This window comes from Rhamphochromis sp. 'chilingali' (genome assembly GCF_963969265.1).
Source record: "Rhamphochromis sp. 'chilingali' genome assembly, chromosome: 21".
NCBI lineage: Eukaryota > Metazoa > Chordata > Actinopteri > Cichliformes > Cichlidae > Rhamphochromis > Rhamphochromis sp. 'chilingali'.
Window position 1 is genome coordinate 11,656,619 of NC_137949.1, and position 23,602 is coordinate 11,680,220.

The following is a 23,602-nucleotide window of genomic DNA, read 5'->3' on the forward strand; positions in this document are numbered from 1 at the left end:
TTCCTTCGCTTTCGAGAGGACACGTGAACCCAAACCATGACGGTAAATTGGCACTCACTGCATTAACAGATCCTTAGGCTCCCCCCCTCCCCAATAGGTTTCTATTTATTTTAATTAAATAAATGCATAATTTTTCACCTATAATGTTTTTAAGAATACGCCCTGGCAAAAACAAATAAACACAAAAATATTTGACGAATTTCCTGTTTATATTATATTAGTATTATTATTTCTTAATCTAATTAAAATGTTCTATTATTTAGCTACTTTTTGATATTTTTTCTGACCGGCGCTCCAGACGTCATCTACCACGTGGTGTCTTTACCACGTGACCAACCCGGAAGCCTGCACCGTGTGTTTGGCATGTCAACATGTCTGAGAGGAGTCTCCTGCTTTAGAGCTTCATTTTTCTAACCGTAGGGTTTTTTTCTTTGCACCATGGCGCAGGAGGTGTGCGGCCTGAAGGCGCAGCTGCGGGAGAAAGAGGAGGAGATCGCAGCTCTGAAGAACAAACTGGCGCAACTGGAAAAGGTGCGAAAGTGAATTCACGTCTGTGTATCGGTGTGTTTCGGTGTGTGTATGTGCCTGATTTCTTGTGTGGCATTAACGGTGCAGTTATAACGTGAGCATAATGGGAGCTTAGTTTAGTGACGATATCGGGGAAGGACGTTATGTTACTCCAACACCTCAGAGTTTATCCGGCTATCACAAGGTGTCGCCACAGCAACCAGCTGCATAATTAATATTAAATGCATCATTGAGACAAGAGTTCATATTCACCTGATCCTTACAATCTCAGAGTTTAAGATGAAAAGTTTGCATTAATTCTTATAAAATAAGATTCCCCATTGTAGGCCTCTAATTATTATATTATTACCTGACGTTTTTAAACCTTATTTTAAATAAAAAAATCCCTAATATATTCATTTATGTGAGCCTACAATTTGTTTTCTCCATCTAACCATGTTTATTGATCGTTTATCTTATCTTCTAAATATGTCACCTATTTGTGCTTTACTTTAGCCTGCCTGTTATTAATTATTATCTCTTTCTAACATTTAATCTTTGACCTTTGCTGGTCAAACCTTTTTATTTCCTCCTGTTTTCACATGTTTTGAGTTAATATCATTCAATTCAAAATCATCCATTTTTTAAGAAAATTTTCTGTTCGCCCAGATGATCCAAAGTTTGGACATGATTTCTTTGACATTCCAGCTTCATGGATCAAATACTTTCCTGGATTTTTTTAAAGACTCATCCAACTCACTTTCTGACCTTTTTTCATAGACTGAAATCTTTTGAACATGAATAGCTGGAAAGCTGTCATGAAAAAGAGTGAAATGTTCAAGTGAACCAGGATCTGTAATTTAATATAAATGCATAAAACATGTCTGAGTACTGGCTCTTTAACATAAGGAAAAATCAAAGTAAAAATTCAATGAGAGTGGTCACATGGTGCAGCTGTAATCTGAGTGCAGCGATACATTTGTACATCAGAGTTTATCGAAAAACACAAAATACTTCAAAACCTTAAAAAACACATCTGGATTGATTTTAGAGGGAAACTGTGGAAGACTTTGGTGAATAAAAACTATGCAAATGTATTTGGTGTGACATCAGAGCCGAGCTGCATCGGTGGAGCTACATCAGAGAGTGACGCCCCTTACTCCGCTCACAGGCAAAGCGGCTCTCACCAACGAGGACATCATGCGGTACAGTCGACAGCTCCTCCTGCCCGAGCTTGGTGTGCAAGGTACGGATGGCTGCAGATTACACTCGTCTGATGTTCAGAGCATTGTACCAAGTGAGGACTGATTATCTGCAGGTCAGCTGAATCTGTCCAAGACATCCGTGCTGATTGTGGGCTGTGGAGGACTGGGCTGCCCCCTGGCGCAGTATCTTGCAGCAGCAGGTGTTGGTAGGTACGCTTGTTGATTAGAGGACATCACCACCAAAGTAATCAGCTCATTAAAAGTGGCGTTTACTTAAAATAATGTTGAGCCATAAAAAGTTAATTTTTGGTGAGTAAAACGATTAAAGCTGAAGAGACAAGAAAACGTACGGTATAACATTTAAGATTTAACATTTAGTGAATTGAAATAAGAGAGAGTTATACTACCTGTTTTCTCAGGTGGGGTGTCAGGCAAACTTTGGATGCATAATTTAAAAGTTTGTACCTTATGAGTATACTCATTGGTATCAGTGTTTGATGAGTTTTAAAGCCTTTCTTGCCTCCCCAGGTCGCCTCGGCCTGCTAGACTACGATGAAGTGGAGCTGAGTAACCTGCACAGACAGGTGCTTCATGGGGAGGAGAACCAGGGCCAGGCCAAGGCGCTCTCTGCTGCCAGTGCAGTTCAGAGGTACAGACTTGGTACTGTTTTATTGCTGCAATCAAGTGTCTGCATGTGAACAACTGCTAATATCTATGCAAGAAACCAGAGACTGGGTATTTCTCTTTTTAGTCCTGGTCACTTTAAGGAAGCCTTGGTTGCATGCAGGTAAGCGTGAAGGACTAAAACATAGTGCAGTGGCCACAAAACCACCGTCCTTCATCCCAGCACAGTTTAAACTCTTATTCTTCATTTAGTTCCTACATTCAACAACAGTAACGACATCTTACTTTGACATTTGCTGTCAGCCCTGCAGGCTCAGTCTGACACGATAGGCGACGGCTTCCCAGATTGCTCTCTGTGTACACTGCGTATAATTCGTGGTATGCAGATGTGTAGAGAATACCAAAATCATCTAGGACTTCAAGTATGAAAGATTTTTTGAGTATACTGTTACTAATCTGTCTAAAAATGCCCTCCCGCCCCGAACTGGAAACAGAGACCTTACTGTTTGGATATTATTAGTAGATGTTCAGTAACTGTGATAATTAGTGTATTTTATGCTTTGTGCAAACATTGGGCTGCGTTATAATGCACACCGGCGCTTTCCAGTCTCACCACAGGTTATATTTGGTTTTGTATTTCACCCCAGTCTACAAATATTTTGTAAACATGTTATTTTAGAGACAGCTGTTTTTGTGCCTTTTTGCCACACAGTAGGCCTTCTGTGGTTTCGCGCACACGTCTTTAACCTACGGCCACACGAGGGCGTCAGTTCGCTGACTAGCAAAGAACTGAAACATCAATTTAATGCTGGGCTGCACTTGTTCCCCAGTTTTATTGAGCCTTGTTGTTAATAATTGCTCTTTAATGATCGTTTCTTGCATGCACGATGCAAATGACGTGCGACTGTAATGTTTGTCAGTGTTTTTCCTCTGCGTTGGAAGTCGAGATGGCAAAGATGGAGAAGGAAGGAAGCACGAGCAGGTTTCCGACAGGTCTGCTGCCACAGTCGGGACTCACATGTTGCGTTTTTTTTGCTTTCTTGGCTCTCGTGCTGCTGCAGGACAGTTAAGGTGTTTGTATTAAATGTGCTGTTTATGCAGGACACAGACTTTATAGGGAATTACTTGAATCTGCATTTATCTCTGCAGGTTAAATTCCACTGTGGAGTGCATTCCCTACCACCTGCAGCTCTCGCCGGAAAACGCTTTACAGCTTATTCAACAGTATCCTCTATTGCACAGACCTCTACTTGTAAAATCATGAATATGTCACATAGCTGCTATCTGCCAAGTCTCGTTCTGTGATTACTTATCAGCGCACATGAAGAGAAATTCAGAAGAAGCTGTAAGTAATGCGTGTCTGATAAACCGCGAGGACGCCTTGACTTCACTGACCTCATATATGACATTGTGGCTGATTGCTCAGACAACGTCCCCACTCGTTATCTGGTGAACGACGCCTGCGTGCTCAGCGGCAAACCTCTCGTGTCGGCGAGTGCCTTACGGATGGAAGGGCAGGTAAGGTAGAAGGCAGACCCCCGTTTTCCTCATCGGTGCAGTGGGTACAGTATGCGGTATCTTTTGTGTGTCTGCAGTTGACGGTGTATAACTACCGTGGAGGCCCCTGCTACAGATGTCTGTATCCAGTGCCTCCACCTCCAGAGACGGTGACCAACTGCTCTGATGGAGGAGTGTTAGGAGTGGGTGAGTCTTGTTCCCTCACCTTCCCAGAGGCCACAGTCGGTGTAAATGATCGTTCTTTATAATATTTCCCGCTTGTATTGAAGTTCCAGGGATAATGGGCTGCTTCCAAGCTTTGGAAGTCCTCAAGATTGCCTCTGGACAGGGCTGTATCCTTTTTTTCTTCACCTTCTTGTTATATATAGTTTAGTTATTGTGCTTCTTTGCATCTGAGCTTTTTTGCTTAGTCACCAGAATTGATTAACAATGAGCTGCTGAATGATAAGGAGGGGAAGGGAGATTTTTGTTTGCATTCTCTGAGTTGACTATTTATTTGCCATTGTCATGTTCTCGTGCTGGTACTGAGAGTCACGGGAGAGAATAGACGCACCCCGTCCTTCTGTATTGCATTGTTGTACTGATGCTAACACCTCCCGTGATGCGTCAGCCGGGAAAGTGTTGCACCATATTCCCAGCAAAATCCCCAAATGTTGCTATGGCTTTTAATGTACCAGTGGGAGACGTGCCAGACTCTGAACCTCTGAATCGAGCGACACGGTGCTTCTCAGAAGTAAGTAGCCTTGTTAGTAACCTTGACCGGGCGTGCCAGCTTCCTGCGGCCAGCAGCTGGTGATGTTTGACGCCCAAGATGCCAGGTTCAGGTCGATCAGGCTGCGGCCAAAGCAGGCCGGCTGTGCTGTATGTGGAGAAAACCCCAGCGTGACCCGGCTGGTGGACTATGAGGCTTTCTGTGGATCTGCTGCCACAGACAAGGTTGGTCATAAGAGAAACTCACGGAGTTCCTCATTTTCTGCAGTCACGCCCATTTACGGAGGAATGCTGGTTTTTGAAGGTTTCAAATGTGTTTCCTAAATCAACTTGATTTATATTAAAGTGACATTTTTAAAAGTGCAAATAATTATCCCTAATTCTCTGAAAATTCTCTTTTCAGTGCCGCAAACTAAACCTGCTGTCCAAAGAGCAGAGGATCACAGTGCAGGTGGGGATTATATAGTGCAGAGCGCTCGGTCATTGCGTGACTCCCTGTATTTAGTGCTGTTTATTATATGATTACTCACAATTTTCTCAGTTTTCATGCGCATTCATAAACTGATTGCATCTCGGTGCTGACCCAGCCCCAAATGGGAAATGACTTAAAATGCGCCTGTAAATTTTCTATGGGAAAGAATAACACGTTCTCTTTGGCACCGAGCGCAGGAGCGTGGATTGCATCTGTTTATGTTTCTGCAGAACTGCTGCTTTGAAACCCACTGAGTCATTTAGCACAGAGATGGGGATCATGATTGATTGGGGTGCAGCTGAGATTGTGCAAGAGGCTGCAGTTAGAAACAGTTTTGCTTCCTGTGAATTAAGGAAAAACTGTTAAAACGTTCATATTACTCTACAATTACGAGTCCAGGCACATGAGTAATTTTGGTTTCCCTGCTTACGTAGAAATCCACGCCTTTCCCCAAAAAGCGAAGCCGCACCTCTGTAATTGTAGCAGCTGGTAGTTTAAGTGTATTAAGGGCTGTTTTAATGTGATTCCAGGACTATAAATCGATAATGGACAGTGAAGAGCCCCATCTCCTGTTGGATGTACGCCCTCTGGTGGAGGTGGATATATGCCACTTAGCCTCCTCTCTCAGTATCCTTTAAGACACAAATCGTTCTGGCTGCACCATAATCGTGTATTTTCTCTTCGTGCGAGCCTCGTGTCTGTGTGGCTGTTCGCCTTACATTGCTGCCAGATATTCCACTCTCAAGTCTGGAGGAGAGGAAGAGGGAACATCTCCAGTTACTCCGGGAGAGAATCAGCCAGCTGAAGCACCAGATGGCAGGTGACTGCCAGCCGCCAGGTAACACAGCAAAAACACCATTTAGGGTGTGTTGTTTGAAATGAACGGGCACGTACAGTCACTTGTGCATATTCAGAGGCCACTGTGTAGTCTCACACTGCTGGGCCAGAGGCTTATTTTGGACAGCTAGAAACAGGTTGTAATGGGGTTGCTATGTGAGGCCTTTTCCAAAACAAGTACAGTCAGCCTGTGCAGCTGGCCCGCTTTACAGAAATTAACATTCAAAACATTATTTTGGTGACGTTCTTTAATCAGTGAGATAAATTTAGCCTGGACTTTACTCTGTCTCGATTTTTAAATATTCACCTGCTTGTACCTGATGTTGTGTTTCAACCAATCAAACGTAATGAGTCCACCAGTCTCTCTTGACTTCTCTCTCCAGTTTACGTGATCTGCAAGCAGGGTAACGATTCTCAGAAGGCCGTGCAGATTCTGGAGAAGATGAGTGGATCAGAAGTGGACCGTGTCACCGTAAAAGACATCTGTGGGGGCCTCACGGCTTGGGCGAGGGGAATAGACTGCACTTTTCCGCAGTATTAATGCATTTATTATGTTTTTACTGTTAATAAAGGCTGCTTTCTGTTTGTTTCTCTGTTGTTCTTGGCTTTCTTTAAACTGAGCATCCTGATTAGAGAGAGGCTGTTTGTAATGTTCTCAAATGAAAAATCTCACAATGCAGTGGAACTGTTGGACAATTTCCTGAAATTTGTTCTGTAATATTCCGAGTATTAGTTAAATAACATATTAGCCCTTCAAAGTTAATCTATTCATAGACAACGTCCCTTTATCTTAAGCCGAGCGCACTTTAGGTAATAAACCTCGACTTGTATGAACTCCTTCAGTGTCCCCTTGCGACTCTTGCTTCCTACTTGGGAGAGCCATTTATTACAATTCGATCCGGGTCATGTGGAGTAAAGTTTTTTTTCTTTTTTTTTCTTTTGGCATGACCAAGTTGAAATAACGGAAAAGAAAAGGCACATGCGCACTGGTTCGAGCTCGAGCGGAGGCGCCATTGCTTCACATGGTGTGTAGTTCAAGTTTTCCTCCCCACTCATGGAAAGTCAGTTATGCGGACATAATAAAAAGACTCCAAGCCCCAGCGACGGTCGCTGCTCTTTTTCTCGTCGAGCAGGGGGAGTAGTCACAGCTGGAAGGATAATAAGATGCGCATGAATTTACAATCTGGAATAAAAGATAAGAGAAAATTAATGCACGGAGCGGCTCGTCTCAGCGAGACTCGCTGCAAAACTAAAGTTAGTATGTGTGAGCTGTGGGCTGTGCCGGAGTGCTTTCTGTGTGACTTGTAACAAAGTGCAGAAGAATAAAGTTCCGACTGTGCTTCCCTCACTTGATGGAGTCGAAAAGTTTCTTCAGCCCTCTCACAATGGATCGAAAAGCGCCCTGCGCCGAGAGCGAAGGTAAAGTATCCTGTAAGAAACGTTTAACTCGACGTTTGGCTTTAACCCGACTGTACCGGGAGAGAGAGTGTTCAGCGGCCAGGCTCAGAAAGCGCAGATTCGGGGCTTGTATAACTTGTTTTGCTGGCATTCTCGGCTCGGGTTGTGTTCTGCCAGCGAGCCAATCGAAAGTGGGAGGGGAGCAGATGTTCAGAAGCCTCGGTTCCAGATGTTTGTGGGGTTTGAATCCGTACAAACACACAAGTGATGCCCTTTATCGACGTTTGCGCGTCTTGTGGCCTGCTGTTTTGGCGTTTTACGCGCTCGCGTACAGTCGCCTACTTACAACTTTCTCACAGTTAGCACAAGTCGAGAAATGTAGCGAGAAAATTTAAAATAATTGAAATTATAGACAAGCCCCAAACTTTGGGGGCGTGCTTTGCTCCGAACCTTGCAGATAATAATAAATGACTTTATATTTGATTTGAAAAAGCTCTGAATAAAGATTTGTGACAAACGTAAAATGAAACGTCCTCTTAGTGAATCCAGCTCAGTGTCTTTACACTGTAAGAACAGCAGCTGATTCATTCATACACCCTGAATGCTTTTCACAACTGTTTTCAGATATGAGAATGCTTCTCGTTAAAAAGTAGTGTGTGTGTGTGTGTGTGTGCGTGTGTGTGGTGACAGGCTTCCTGTGGTCAGAGTGGATTACTGACTTCACTAAGGAGAAGGAACAAAACTCCAGGATATGAAGTGTGTTGCTGTGATTTCACTGCAGAGGCCTGCGTATTGTTCAGACACTTCTCCTCCATCACCTGTCAGTCTGGTGACAGAGCTCGGGCGGTGTGAGCTCCAGCGGGTGGATAGGCTGTTAGTTTGAAAAGGACAGTATCATTTTGACAATAAACTGACTGTTACTGATGAAGACCAAAGATTCCCCCTACCAGGAGTTCATCCACAGAAACCCAGCTGTGCTTTTTTCTGCCAGCCCTCACTGATTCCTCCACTGTTCAGACGTTTACGTTGCAACTGGAAGAAACCCAATGTCTGCCTCCTCTCCCCCATCCTTACCTCGAGCCTTCCTCCACTCTGTCCATCTGCACCACCCGTCCTTGCCATCCACCCCGTCTGGACCCATCTACACACGGCTGTCCAACGGCAGTCACAACGCCCCCAGCCCCACCAGCTCCCGCAGCTCTTTCCATGGGGTGTCCTTCCTGCTGCAGATCGGACTGACCAGAGAGACGGTGAACCTGGAGGCCAGTGACCTGTCGCTGTCTGCTGTGAAGGACCTGGTGTGCTCCATAGTGGATCAGAAGGTAGGGACGTCTTCATTCATTCTTTATTATACTTAACAGTCTATTTTCTGTCATAAAGGACGTGCTTCACCTTCATTGTTTTCTTTAATCTCTTCTGAAATGAAGTGTATTGCACAAAAACAAGCTCGCTATCTGCAGGGAGCTTGTTTTTCACAGTGCAGCCGTGATATCAGAGGCTCAAGAGGACCAACGTGACGAAGCACCAGCATGTGTTTTGCCATCTCCTACCATATTCATCTGTTTTGGTTTTGTTTTCCAAAGCAGACATCTGCGCCATGTGGCTCCCAATGAGTCAAACGCCGCAGAAGCATGCACACAACAGCATCGACGCTCCTCCAGTTACGGTCTACTAGCGCCTGTTATTTATGCTGCTGTGTAAGGTCACTGGACACGATGCAAGTGCAAGTACAAACTCATATGCACGCGCATATATGAAGTGGTTTTGTGCCCGCTGTGCATCTCGAAGCATTTTTTTTCACATGGTATTGGTGAAGGAGTTCAGCCTCAGCAGAAGAACCGGCTTTAAGCACAAGTATAGGTTGCATCTTTCAACAAACGAGTGCTGTGGCGCGTTTACCTCGCCTTACTTTCTATGTTCTTGTTGTTTTGTGGTGAAACTGGTCAGAAATTTATAGTCATACTGCATGTGCGTGTGTGGGCTCTTTTTATAATGTGTGAAGTAAGAATGAGGGTTAAACATTTTAATTTCCTTCATCTGAAACAACCTCATATAAGCACAGCAAAGCCGCAGTACCCCAGATGTTATGGCCGTCATGTGAAGTGGTTTTCTTGTCCATAATCATATAATAATTACAAAAAGGACAAAAATAGTATTTGGTATAAATTGGAAAGTTAAACACTGTATTTGCACAGTGAAAAAAATCGTAGTTCATATCTATCTGCTAAATGTGTGGCGTTTCTAACCATTTATAGGTGCTCTTATAGGTGCTGTACTTAACAGTTGTGAGGGATTAATAGTATGCAAAGCCTATTGGAATAATGAAATGGCTTCTGTGTGCATGCACATGTTTAACCTCTTGCAAATAATGATGATTACTCCATTTGTGTGTGTAATTATCATTGAGTGCATAAAAAGAGAGGGTGATTAAAAAAAGCACTTTCATCAGCCACTAGAATCTGAACATTTATGTAGGTCAGAGCCGCGCTGGTCTTTGAAGTCATGATAATTACAATTAAAAAGGAAAAAAAAAGGAATTAGGAGCAAATTTGTGTGGAACAAAAGGGAGACTGTGCGGGAGCTGTGTGCGCCGAGCCCGCGTCCTTTGCTTCGTGTTGTCCAAGTTGACATTCCAGAGGAGCAGGGTAATGTTGTTGTTCTTTACGAGGTCTGCTGATTCTCACTAGCTAGCTGGTTATGAACAGTTCTGGTTCACAGAGCAGAAAATCTCATCGCTGCACAAATTTGCATGGATCTCGTAACATATTGGTGCAGAATGTGCAACAGGAAAAGGTGAGGAAACACGATGCTTTAGAAACACACCTTAAAGAAAATCAGTGCAGCGCCTGCATTTTGAGTTGAGATCCAACCGAGATAAGGTCCGGCTTTATCTCTGTATCACATGCGTTCATTCAAAGATGGCGGGCAGTCTGATAAGATGTGCCAGGTGATTATAAAATTTATGGCCAGCAGTCATGCGAGCCTATAAACATCTGACCACGCTGTATATCTTTTCATCATAATATACTGTACATCATCACCACAGAACACATCCAGTCTGTTCATCCACATTAGTGTGCAGTGCTTCTATTAAACACTGCCAGAAGCAGTGCACTGCTTCAACTATTTCATGAAATCCAGCCATATGGCTTTGATATCAGTGGAAAATATGACTGTAGGCCTTGTGTGCTTTCAGTCCATCCCTGCCTTCTTTTCTAGAATATGCATGACAGCGGTGAGCGATACAGAGTCCGCTCATCCCGGCCAACTTTCTCAGCTGAGGATCTCTGACCTTAGCCGGTCTAGCCGTTGACAGCAGTCCCAGGATGTCTCCAGTCAGCACAACTTCAGGTGTCTGTCAGCGCGGCCGAGGCAGGAAAAAGCGTTCGACTTTATGTTGTAATATCTGCGCGGAGATGGAGTTTGGATGGAAGCGTATTCCCCCTCTGTGGTGCCGTTTCCTCCGCTGAGAGCTGGCCTGCTTCACCAAGTGACTCACCGCTCAGCCATGCAACAAACAGGGATGCTTATCCCAACTCAGATCTGTGCAGTTCAGTGTCAGCCTTTCTGCTGTGTCAGCTGTTGTGAGCTTTCAGTGTAGAATCTGGTTGCTTACAAACCACAGCGGATATAACATTGACGTCTTGTTAGTCGATACATTTGTATTCAAACGGCTGCACAGTCTGTCCACCTTTGTGCTGATCATCCAGGTCTGGCCGCTGTGCCAGCAGGGCGGGATGGCAACTTGGATCCACTTTTCTTTCTCAGCGGTGTCCTTGAACTCTTTTGTTTAGATAGCATAAAGAAGTCGATGCCCTACTGTCTGCTGTCTGAGCCAGGGTTTTTTCCCTTTAGACAGCCAGCTCCTATCTCCCACTGACCGGCTTGATTAGTAAACCAGGACTTAATGAGTCCCACTAACAGAATATCTTTTGAATTATTGCTGTTATTACAGGTTGTTGTGAAGGTTTTATGTGATCTGCCTCTTTAGACACACATATTGTCTCTAATCGGTACGTTATGTGCTTTAATATTTAAGATAGAAAAATGCTTGCAGCGCATCGCTCTGCACAAACACTCTTCTGCTGCAGTTGCTCTAGGAGGGTATCGTGAAATCTGCAGTCACATTCCTTTGGTATCTCCTTAAAGCTTGTGATCATAGCTTAAGGATGAAAAACTTGTTTTCTGATCAGCAGAGTGCTTTACTTTGCTATAGTTTTCCTTTTGAGCTCACTTTTATCTGGAATATACTGTATTTCTAGTCCAGCTGTGGCTCTGAATCATGCCTCAAAGGTTAATATTTAGTAAACTATCCTTATAGTATTGAATGAGTCTCTCTGTTTCACATGGGGTCGTGCAACCTTTTATAATAGCTGCGCATTGTATAGTTTTTCTTCGGCTCATTCTTCTTCCTGCTAAACACCCGACCAACCACATGACTTGGCTGCTTCTACAGAATAGATTTTCTTTCTGTTCTCTGTGTTGATGTGAAGTTGGTTTTGATAGTAGCGGTTTGGCTCGTAATTACCAACTTATAGTGGTTAGGTCAACCTTATTCTTGCGCACCCTGACGCTGATAAGTTCAGTCTTTTAGAGCAGCTTTTGTGGTCACTGCTCTTGCGATCTGCTGAATGCTTAAAAGTGTAACTTTTTTATTGTCACCACTTGGCACAAGAGCATCAACCCTAAGCCAGGCTCCTTGAAGACTGTGAGAAAGGAGGAGGGGAGCCAGCCGTAGGGTGGAGGAGACCAACCCCTGTCAGGGTACGAAGAAGCCCAGATCTAACCCCGCGATGGCTCCCTGATCACAGCCTTGTTTCACCAGCCGGGTCCCGACTCCTCTGGTTTTGGGGGTTTGATGAATGGCGTGAGATAAACATCCAAAGCGTCCAGTTGTTGAATGCTTCCTGTTTGGTGTCGCCCAAGTCCTCTCTAGCAGCCAGCAAAGGGAGCAGCGTCGGGACAAAAGTTCACGACTCCCAGTTAGCCAGCTGGTCAGCCTGGTGAGCCAGTCAGCTACAGAGCATTCTTCTTTGCCCAGGCATTTTTGGAGGATGATGTGATGTTCCTGGGTATGGGTGGGATTCGAGTGTTATGAAACTCAGACGCGTGAGGCTAAATTCTTGCTGTGGTCGGAGTGAATATTTGACAAGTTGTAAGGGGCGCTGTAATGCCGATTTCACGGTTAACACAGATTAGTTTTCATTCCTGTTCAACTGTATTTAGTGCAACAATAGAATTTTCTGATGAATGTCGGCAGCAGCACGTTTGATATGTTTGAATTTACAGGGGAACTTGGCATCAGTTAAAAGTTTCTCTATCAAAGGCGACGATAAAGTTTAGCAGGGGGAAGGAAATTAGATTTTATTTGGCACTGGAGATGGAAAGAGAGCATGTTAGCTTTATGAATACTTTAATTTAGCCCTTAGGATGTTGATGCTTTTTCACTACAGCTGAAAATGCAATGAAAGGCCTCAGCCGCAGGTTCCCCCATTGGTTTTGTCAGCACTGTAACTCCCAGTCTCTGGTTCAGAGCTCTGCAGCTGCCTCTGTAATTAGCCAGACAAAGACCTTTTTGAGTCAGAAATGGGCCGTGTTGGACAACACACAGGAAAAAAGCAAAGTATTATAAAAACAGAAGGGTTTGGATCGCTCTAAACCTTTGAGTAATATCACTTACATGATGCAAGGTAACAGCTGGCGAAGAAAACAAGATCAGCTCAGAATTCTCCTCCAAGATTAATTAGACTGAGTTGCAACAGTGCAGAAGATTTGTGTTGGTCTGCATTCGTACGTGTACGGGACAGCGAGGCCTGGGAATGGAGCCATTTTAATACCCGCGGGCTCCGCGAGATATAGAATCTGTCCTGTGCTGAGCGCACAGGAGGCCCTGTAGGAAGCATGGGCACATTATAAAAATGCTGTGCAGTGAAAGATTTGAATAATGACTAAAACTGCTGTCAGCAAACTGAGCTGGAGCTTTACAAACAATAAACCGAGCTATTGAACGTAACATGACGCACTCATGACAGTGACAAAACACTGAACAGGTTCCTGCCTTGCACTTCCTGTCAGCACTGCACAGATCTACAAACAGCTGTCTATGTAGCTCCCCCTGTTAATACTGAACTTTTTCTTTGACTGCCATTAATAATTAAGAATTTTTTAATAAATCATGCTTTGATAATTGTTTTTTTGGTGGTTTTTGTTTTAAAAACACCTTTTCCAAAGGAGCTGTTTTTTTTCTTGACCAAAAAATATATATTTGTGCCTCACGGTGAAAGTGAAACAGATGATTACGTGTAAATTAGTGTGTCACCTTTGCAGTTCAAACCTTTCAGCACTGTTTAGCACTGTTATTTAGAACTTTTTTGAACATGCCATGCTTTTAGAGCCCAGCCGATGAAGCATTTTTGATTTGTTGATTTCAAAATCCGATATTCCGATATACCAACTGGTAGTTTTCTTCTTTCAGACAGATGGAACATAAACATGTTTTTCACTTAACTCGTTTACACTCGGATCAGCTGGTTTGGACAAACATTTCAAACACGTGTGTTGCTAACAGAGAAGTTATGGCGTGCCTCTGAGTGACTCGAGTCACACTGATCGATCACCAAATAGATGATGTTGGCTGATAACACTGAAACAGAATCACCATAGAGCGCTACCAGTGTTTGTGCATATGACTTTTACTGAAGCTATCCAGCTAACACATCAATGAAAAAGACTATAAGGCACATGTGAAAACATTTTAAAGTAAGCTAGGCGTTTTTTTATTTAAAAACCCACAACGTTGGTTATTTCTATATTCACATTCACATAACTGCTTGAAAAAGATGCTGAAAATGAGTAAAGAGCTGCATGTGGCTGACCCCTGTGACCCCGGCCTAGCTGCATTACATGCCCAGTGAAGTTTACTGCAGGTCTGGTGACAACAGCAGGAATTCTGTTGTTTAGGTCAGCGGTCCCCAACCCCGGGCCACGGCCCGGTACCACTCCGTGAGTCGTTTGGTACCGGGCCGCGAGAGTTGCGATACGGGTGTGAAATTTATGGTTTTCAGCATTTTTATCAGTTTTATCGTTAACTCGGTTTCCCTGGGTCTTTTCCCGTGTTATGAATAAATCTTTTTTTTTTGTTACTGGTTTTACTTTGTTGAATTTTTCTGCGACACCTTAAACGCCGGTCCGTGAAAATATCTCGGACATAAACCGGTCCGTTGGGGACTGCTGGTTTAGACAGAAGCTACAAAACGATCGTATTAATCTGCAGTTTTTACTTCCTTGTTTGTTATTTAAAAACTTTCAAATGAAAAGAAAAAAAACACTTTCTTTCTGTATCTTTCTGTCTTTGATACATTTAGGATTACAGCTACAGTAATAAAGTACAAATGTGAGACCTGTTTATTTTATTTGCTTGTATCACTAACTCATAAATACCCCTTCTGGAAGAAAAGCATTGACAGAAAGGCAGAGGAGACATAAACAGGTTATAAGGGGAAGGAAATAAGAGGTGAAAACAGCATCAAAGAAGTGCACAGATGGAAAATGGAGGCTGCAGTTCACATCGACCAGCGCTAACCGAAACACATGGGAAATAAATCACCACCGTCTCCCTCGCTGCTTTTCTTCGACGCTATAAGGCCACATGTAAATGTTCCTATGAAGCTAGCTGACATGTTTCGCCCCAGAGGACGTCTCGACATCACACGTGTGATCTGCATAGGGCCAGACGTTTCCTGGAAAGCACATTGAGCTTCTTCTCAAGGAAAAACGAGTCTCTCCAGTGTAAAGCAAACTTTTGGCTTTTAGCCTTTTCCCCAACATTTTGGTGTTCGTTTGAAGGCACGCTATCGTATTCCAAAGCCATAGAGCCAGCTAAATGGATATCAGGATGGGATTGCCGAAGAACAAAAGTCCTCCATGTACAAATCAAAAGCCAACGTGCACGAGGAATCTATCAATTTCCCCAGTCTTGGAGTAATTTGTGGAAAAGGGAGAGAGAGAAGAAAAAGGAAAAAAAATATCTCTGAAGTTAAGTGAGCTAAGTAATTTCTACCATCTGCAGTGCACATTACTACCGCCTTGCTCTCCTTTAAATGTAAAGTGGCAAGGCAGAGCACGGGGCCTGGCCGCAAAAGTCAGTGAATGACAGAGTGGAGAAGCGTGGTCCTCTCTGGGGAGAGGGGGCAGGGGAGGCTGGGACAGCCCTTGGCAGTCCCTGCTTGGGGTGCAGAGGGGGTTGTGGGCACTGCGTGGCTGATGTTCTGTGCCAAAACCATCAGTAGAAGCCACTTCTGCCACCAATCACGGCTTCGCCTTGGGCTGTCTGTGCTTCTTGCTTGCTCAAATGTCCTTCATCATATTTTAGCCAGTGGTGGGAGATAACGTGGCATCGCTCCAATCCCCGCTAATACGGACTCAAAGAGCTCCATCGCAATTATATTAACGTGGCACGCAGGAGCACCGCAGAGCTATTTAATGCTCGTACATGCTGGTGACTTTGTCTTTGCAAAGCCAACCACATGAAATGATTTAGGAGCACTTCCCGAGAGATTCCTCGAGTTTCCATTCATAAATTTGTTACCGTGGCATAACGGATGTCTTACTTCACCTATTCATGTATTCATTAACAGGCCTTCCTCTGTTGACCAGCTTCTAACTTGACTGCACTTGCTGACAATGTCAGCATACTTAGAGGACTTCAAGCATGACAAATGCTGAAGAGAAACAGTTAAAGCCGGTGTAGTGACGAGGACTCTACGCTACACCACATTTGTCCGCTCGACGCAGTTAACCACTAATGTCACTTCTCTGACTCGAGGAGCTCGTAAACTGAAAATGCAGAAAGTTGCTTGTTTGTGACCTTAGCAGTTAACATCAGAACCGTGTGCACGTCACTGACTGACATGCAGTAGCCGTACAGTCGTATCACTTTGGCGTTATTATCGATCCCTGCAGCACGAGCACGTCACAGAGTGTCTCGTTCGCTGCTGTTTTCTCAGCGCTCTTTGCCTTTCCTGTCTCAGTGCAGAGAGTGATCTGTCAGACTGATAGGAAGGTGGCAGAGGAAGTGAAATTACATGTTGATACAACAAGAATACAACAACAAGCTCTCCGACTTACAATTGGGAAACGTCTCAAGAAATGCACATCTATGAAAAAGCAGCACCCCAGGCAAAAGGGAAAGAAAAGTTTGGTTTGTTTGAACATTTCTGAATGCAAGGGGAGCAGTCAGCCACTTAATTTGGGCTCCTTTTGTCACTCTGTCTCGTTCTTCAGCCGTGCTTGCTGGTTAGTTCCCCTCAGAGCCGCTCCCTGTTTCCATATTCTCTCTGCTCCTGCTCTCCAATCTGCTGTGGTCGGCAGAGCAGCACAGCCCGTTCACTTTGTGTGCCTGCGTTCAAATGGCTTTTCTCTACCCTGCACTTGCTATTATTCTTGTCTGCGTGTTTAAACATTTAGAGAAATTGCCTCTCGGTGGCTGTTTTGAAGGAGGTGACAGCTAGAGTGTTGGAATTCGGCCGGACTGCTTATTTAGCTTTAGTTTTCCCTTTTCAGAGGTACATTTACGCGAAACTGTGTGAAACAAAGGCATGTCTGTAAAAGCAATTCTTCACTGTTACTCGGGAATAAAGTAAAGCTTATGCAGCTAGTCCTGAGCTACTTTCTGCTGCAGAGCCCACAGCAATTATTAATGCTTTTGTTGAGCAACAGCAGCCTGTTTCTACATCCTGCCATTATTGCACACGTTCTGACCTTTTGCTCTAGCAGAACAAGAGAAAGTGCAGTTGCCATCAATCTCACAAAAATCCCCCCCAGGTTCACCTGTTTATTTGCCCCCTGTGGAGGTGAATCTGGCGGCCCTCTCTCGCTTCTCCAGGTCACAGAGAGGAGATGGAGTATGTGCTGCAGTATATCTTTGGGGTGGAGGTACTGGCTGAGGATCGCAACGGAGCAATAACTCATCAGTGGCGTGCGGGGGCCTGGCCAAGCATGTCTTAGATCACACTGCTGTCTTCCTGCGAGGCCTTAGATCCTGTGACTCAGCCTTCCTCTCCTATGCCTGGCCTCTGGGCGCTGTTGCATATAAAACCCGCACACAGAGATGCTTGCTGGCGCACACCCACACGTGTTGGAGATGCGTCACTGAAGAGGGATGAGGCAGGTTCTGTCATGCATGTATAAAAAAAACTTGGTGTTGTTCGGTTGGAAGCCGCCTGGCTCTCGTCGAGGATACAGTGGCTAGTAACCAAGCAGTGACCTCACCACCATTATCTCGACTTCATTGCAGCGCTTTTGTTCTTAAGGCCAAATAACGATAGAAGGGCATTGTTCCTCCACATCCAGAAGAGCCTGCTGAAATTACTGTAGGATTTTCTTTGGAGTGCTTCACAGCTACGTTTGATAAAAGCAGGAGGACGTTCTGCTTTTGTGGTTGATGTAAATCGGGTAAGGGGTATAGCTTTCCCAGAGTCTCTTGGTGATTGAAAGAGGTCTAGAATGACAGGTGTAGAGTTTTCCACTGTGCTGTGGTCTGGAACAGGCAGCTGACCTAAACTCAGTGGTTAGACTTGCAATTCCTCCTAGTCCGGACCAGAAATGTAGATGCACACATGTTCACATAGATACACAGATATACGCACACAGCCTTCCACCTACAAAAACAAGAAAAGCAGCAGTGAATTAATTGCATCTGTACGTTTGGCACCAATTCAGACCCGTGCATTCATCATCTTGCAGAGCGTGTCAGCTACGGCTAAACCAGGCGCAGATTTATGTGAAAGTACACAGGGTGAAAAGCTGTTTAGTGTCCAGAGACGCTGGTCAAACTGCGGCCGCACAAAGAAGCAGAGTGAGTCTGTCTTCTGTGCAAAGTGGGGGCTGCGAGGGCTTTGAAGGAGCTGTGTTTCTGTGTCATGCATGCTGAAATTTGTCAGATATATTTAAACAAAATCAGGCATGTTTCTATTAATATGAAAAACTTGCTGCTGTGTTCCATGATGACACAGCCTCATGCAGTAAAAGCTATGAATGAACCATGAGTCGTATGCGACCACATGGAAGAAAACACGTTAGTCAGCCTCTAGAGTGAGAAAGTCACAGCTTCTCTTGCTGCCAATTCACCACGTGAGTTTCCTTTCCGTTGCATGCGGCTGCTTCTGTCGATTACCCCCAGTGAAGTCTTCCTTTTGCAGTAGAAAAAGAGCGGACGTCGCCAACACATCGTGAACATGTTATGGAGAGTGGTGGGATCCATTTGCTTAATCTGAAAAAAATGTGCAAAGATTCCTTCTTGAGTGTAAACCATTTGAGGGGAGTGCTTCTTCAGTCAGCTGCACGTACCTTTCAAATCCCTTCCAACCCACTTTTACTTCTGCCTCCAGCTGCAGCGTGTTGTTCTTGGCCTGTGCATGCAAACGGAGGAGCAAACAGTTTTGCTATAGAAATCAGGCATGCACTCGGACGGTTTCGTGCACTCGGACGGTTTCATGCACTCGGACGGTTTCGTGCACCGGCTGCAGAGCAGAAGCGAAGCACTTTCTGTGCATTCGCCTGATTCATCGTGGACCGTTTATTCGAGCTCAGTCGAGTCATGCTGGTTCTGTATAGATGACAGAGTCTCTGAAACATGTAGAAATAATCCTATATGAAAATGTTTTGCCTTATTAAATCGGTCGACTTTATACTCGGTCGTCTCCAGCTTTATTTTGAAGTTGCCTGAAAATCAGTGACGTTACAGCTTTAAGAGATGAAGCTCAGCCTGGACAGATCCAGGCTAGATTTTTCCACCTGATTCCGGTATTGAAAGTATCAGGATGGGATGTCGATCTGTTCCTTTAATACCGTGATATCAAAAGCGTCACGCCTCCTTTCGTGCAGCCATGTGGTTTTCATTCCACTGCACTTGCTCCTTGTGTGTGACATCACTCAGAGGTGCAATGCAACATGTGTCGTTCAGCATGTGAATTTCATTCATGTGTTTGTTTGTTTATGTATTGGTGGTTATGGGAACGCTCGAATTGACTCGCAAGATCTTTTCTTACTTCCTGCATTTAGTGGGATAGACTTTCTCTGCTGCATAAACCTGGTAAGAAGCACGTTACTTAATTAGCTTGATACTGTGAGGACATCTTCACCATCAAAGTGAATCCATTCAGCTAAAGTGAATGGAAACTGTTACTGGAGGAGCCAAAACACATAATGTTACAGAAGACAGTGGAAAGCCAGAGTGTTTCCAACATGCCCTCTTCTGACGCATCCGTCCAAGTGACAAATTCATTATTTGGCTGCCGTCGTTGCCCACATCTAGTGCTCTTGTAATTTGCAGTGCATGAGTGACTTGCGCCATGCTGTGTGGAAAAAAATTGCCTGGTATTACATTAATAATGTGCAATGAAAACAAATACAATTCCACTTTAATAAATGAACAAAGTTTCCACATCGCGTTTGATGTGACTCGAAGAAAGTAATTACACAGCTTTCCTCCAAGATTCGTGTGAGCACATAATTGGATTTTCCAATGCAGCCGTTGGACTAGTTGAAGTATTGAAGTGTATTTTCCTCTGTTGTGGGAGTTAAAAAGCACGTCAAAGTCAAACAATGGTTTCCCCATTGTTTTGACATGAAAACACTGTTGTCCTATTTGTGAAATCCTCACTACAGTCTGTCGGTTTCACAACAGACTGCGGAGCTCGTCGGCACAGCGCGCGCTGCCTTTTAAATGTGCAACGCATCAGAATGAATCAAGTCAGGATTGTAGCTGTTAACCCAGTTTGAACAGATGCCGTCTTTTCTTATTGGCCTCTCATTATGATGCTCGCTCAGATACAGAGCAACAGAAAACATCGTCTTGTGTCTTCTGGTTCGGTGTCTCTGGGCCACAGCGATCTGTGCCTTAGCACTGTTAAATAATTACAAGGTTATCAGTCAATAGATTTATTTATCTGCTGAATAAAAGCACCTTGTATCATGCCGATCTTGTGACAGTGTTTATCTTGCCACCTCGAGCAAAATAAACAAGAGTCTTTTACCTCCTGACTCTGGTTAAATGTTTCACAAGGATCCCGATGAAACGTTTTAGGTTGTGTTGGAGGTTAGATAATCTTTTACCCTTTGCTTCTGTAATGTTTTTACATATCTGTGGTTCAGTATAAGAAAATCCATTAGTTTACACATTTACACCGGAGAACGCTGCCCTGGCCTTTAAGTACATATCTGCTCAAGGACATTGCAGAGGAAACATCTACAGTTTCCAAGCTGGATGTAAAGTTTTCCGTGCGCTCTAGCATTTTGTTTCTCTTAAGGTGACCATTTGATTGAAATGCTAAATAATAGTAACCGACTTCAGTCTCATATCTCATGTAGGGAGGTGAAGTTTGACTTTTAGAAAAGCAGAAAGAATCTGGACACCTGGAAGACCTGGGCTCTGTTTGCTTTTTCTAAACTATCCTGCTTCTGGCCATATCTGATTTAGTTATTTGCAGTGTTATAAGGAAAAATGGCACAATCGTTTGAGTCAGAGTATCCAGAAATATTCACATGACCATGGGATGCCAGATGTAACAGGACCTTTTTTTAAATTTTGGCATTTTATAATCCTTTTGCCAGGAAGAGTATTTAGAAAGCTTCTCGTGTCGGTGCCCTGAAATGAGAATGAATGAAATTGGCTATAATAATTATAATGTCAGCTATTCCGTATTTTACAGTTCTACAGTTTTCCTGAGTATCCGTACATTTTGCAGCGTCGATGAGACAAATATGCGGTTTCACGTCAGCGTTGTCAAACTTTAGCCATACTTTTCTTACTTTCCATAAACCACAGCATCAAAGGATTAATCAAGAAAATGACAACTAGATGAAAATAACCGTGGTTTGCAGTTCTGCATTCTTGTGCAGTGCTGCGTGTTGCACACGAGCAGCATTGTTTCCATCGTCCAACTTTTATCTCCGGCGCTGCGATGATGAGCTGGACGTTTAACTGTCGCTGTCCTCCACGTCTGTCTGGCCCGCTGCCACACCAATAAAGGTGTTAGGCAGCCCGAGGTCAAGCTGCATGCTTTTCCTTACTGCGAACACGCGACCATCTGTCAGAGCCTGCGCGATGCTCTTAGCGCCGCTTCACCCTCACATGCAGCGAAACACAAATGTTTAACCACATAATCAGGTGCACGCCATCCTGTTTCACAACAAACACATTGTGCTCTGTGACTGAGGCCCTCGTGCAGGAATTGTACAGCAGCCGCACAGAATACATGAGCTACGACTTGTGATTCATTTCACTCATTTATCATTTTGTGTCTGATAGGAATAAGCATCAATATTCCTCAAAGCTACACCTTTTTTCTTTTTCCAGTCAGATCATTTTTTCTTGGCCGTCTTGAGATAATTTGTTTTTGGCTTCTAATAAAATGGGACCATATTTCAAATCTGTCCCGCTCTTTCCTTCATCTCCTGCCTCTTACCCTCTTTCCTTACAGCAGGATTTAGCATATCAATGGCGGATTAGTTCGTTTAACAAAAGCTTGTCTTTGTCTTTCCAGCCTGACTTGTGGACCTCACACAGCTTCTCCTCGCCGGGGTCTTTGGTGTACGTGTGTGGTCGTGGCTGCTCGGCTGAATGGACTCTCGTTCGAAGATGACAAAAGACGTGCTTAGTCACTACGGGCTTCGGAAATGTATGCAGCAGCATGTGTGGGTGATGGTGTGTAAGGACGTATATGTGCACAGGCACACGCTGGAGGTGAATGGTTTATTTTTACATGCGGGAAGGAGAGAATGTATAAATGCAGTGCTTTATACGTCCATCCACCCGCAGGTCGGCCTTCGGCTTTCCCTCTACGCCTGCGATCAGAACAACAAACTGTTAAAACGTTGTCCTAAACCTGCCAGTCTATTGTTCTTGTACCATAGGCTTCCTCTTACTTTAGTAGGGCATGGAAAAAAGTAATGTCCTCTGCCCTTGGAGCTGCTATGTTCTTGCCTGCAGATGCAGATGCTCTGGAATGGGACTCATTCTGTACAGTGGAAAGTGCTGCACGAGGAGCCAAGAGGAGGTGACTCAAGCTGGCTAGATATGGGCATCAACCTCAGCTTTTGTGTGTGCGTGTGTTTGTGTGTCCAAGTGCAGGCGTGTCAGGCGGGTGGAGGAAAACCCTACCGTGACACTGCAGCCGGCTCAGGAAGGATGCCCCCCTCCTCCCGCCTTTGGTGCTGATGGTTTGAGCCATACAGCATTAATCACCTGAAAGCGTGACAGGATTAGGATGTAGATATGTCAGCCGAGGCATCGAGCTGGAAAGGTTTCGTTCTACAGTCGCGTGCCTTGTTTTTACACTCTGAGCAAAATCAGCTTCTCATGCAGTTTGAATATAACTGAAATAGTCTTCATATATGGATTATGTTGCCACGTAGTTGTTGTTGTGAGGTCAGTGCACAGGTTTACGTCATGACTGAGCAGGAGTAGGGATACAAATAGAAATACATTTGTCATTCATGGAGTCATGGGGAAAATTAGCCCAGCGTGCAATAAGGAGGGAGGCGTCTGTCCTGACAGGTAGTCAGCCAACGAGAGTGTTAACGTGTGAGCAGCAAGCATTTTGTGCAAAAGTGGAACATCTGGAGAACAGGAAGAGAACATCCAGGCTGTCGCTGCACATGCTACAACTTCTTTTGTTCTGATGATTCCCAGTTTGATCAGACAGGTTCCAGATGGTGCTGCATGCTGGATCAAAATCTAATGGTGCTTTTCTACGCTGATAAGCCCACCTCCAACACCACGGGATGAAATGCAGCCAGAAACCATGACAGCGCCTCCACCGTGCTTTACAGAAACTGACTGTTGTAGCTCTCTCCTGACCTCCCCTTCTACTGAGTCGTTTCCGATGAAAGTCTCATCTCTCAGGTCCCGTGTCTGGTCTTTACTGGGCTTTATTTTTATTTATTCATAAGCACATGACCTTCAGATACTGCTGAGCTGCTGTAGGTAGGTTTTTAAGCCTGCCTGCTGTTTCATCTTTTGTCCTCCACTTGTTGTTTCCTTTCATGTTTTTAAGGACACATTTCACACCATCCTGAGATACTCCAGGTTTTCAGCAAATAGCTCCAAAAACTATTTGTTTGACTTAAGTTGTGTTATCTTTATCATTTTCCATAGATTCAGATGAAGACATGAGAACAAATGATGCGTACTAAGTCCATTTCTTGATTTAGGCGCTCTTTTTATGCTCGAATGATTGTGTGGTGCTTTAACAAGGAAACCATAACGTTCCTGTGAAAATGGACTGAAAATGGGAGAAAAAGCAGCCAATGTCATAATAAAATGAAAGGG

At 44.2% G+C, this 23,602-nt stretch overlaps 2 protein-coding genes across 3 annotated transcripts in view; both read left to right on the forward strand.

The window, feature by feature from the left end:
* The first annotated feature begins 336 nt into the window (after positions 1–336).
* On the forward strand, positions 337–6,463 carry mocs3 (molybdenum cofactor synthesis 3). The gene is made up of 13 exons (XM_080870675.1): positions 337–531; positions 1,621–1,753; positions 1,826–1,918; positions 2,241–2,361; positions 3,486–3,560; positions 3,737–3,854; positions 3,932–4,040; positions 4,124–4,186; positions 4,627–4,790; positions 4,969–5,016; positions 5,568–5,664; positions 5,768–5,875; positions 6,258–6,463. Exons 1-13 carry the CDS (start codon positions 439–441, stop codon positions 6,413–6,415), a joined length of 1,380 nt encoding a protein of 459 aa, XP_080726801.1. The 5' UTR covers positions 337–438; the 3' UTR covers positions 6,416–6,463.
* A 139-nt stretch (positions 6,464–6,602) lies between these two features.
* Positions 6,603–23,602, forward strand: part of prkd3 (protein kinase D3) — a 36,163-nt gene continuing 19,163 nt past the window's right edge. For both annotated transcript variants that reach the window (XM_080870673.1, XM_080870674.1), the window contains exons 1-2: positions 6,603–7,293; positions 7,963–8,594. In XM_080870673.1, coding sequence (XP_080726799.1) covers positions 8,319–8,594 — 276 coding nt within the window. In that variant the 5' untranslated portion in view covers positions 6,603–7,293; positions 7,963–8,318. The remainder of the gene's footprint in view (positions 7,294–7,962; positions 8,595–23,602) is intronic.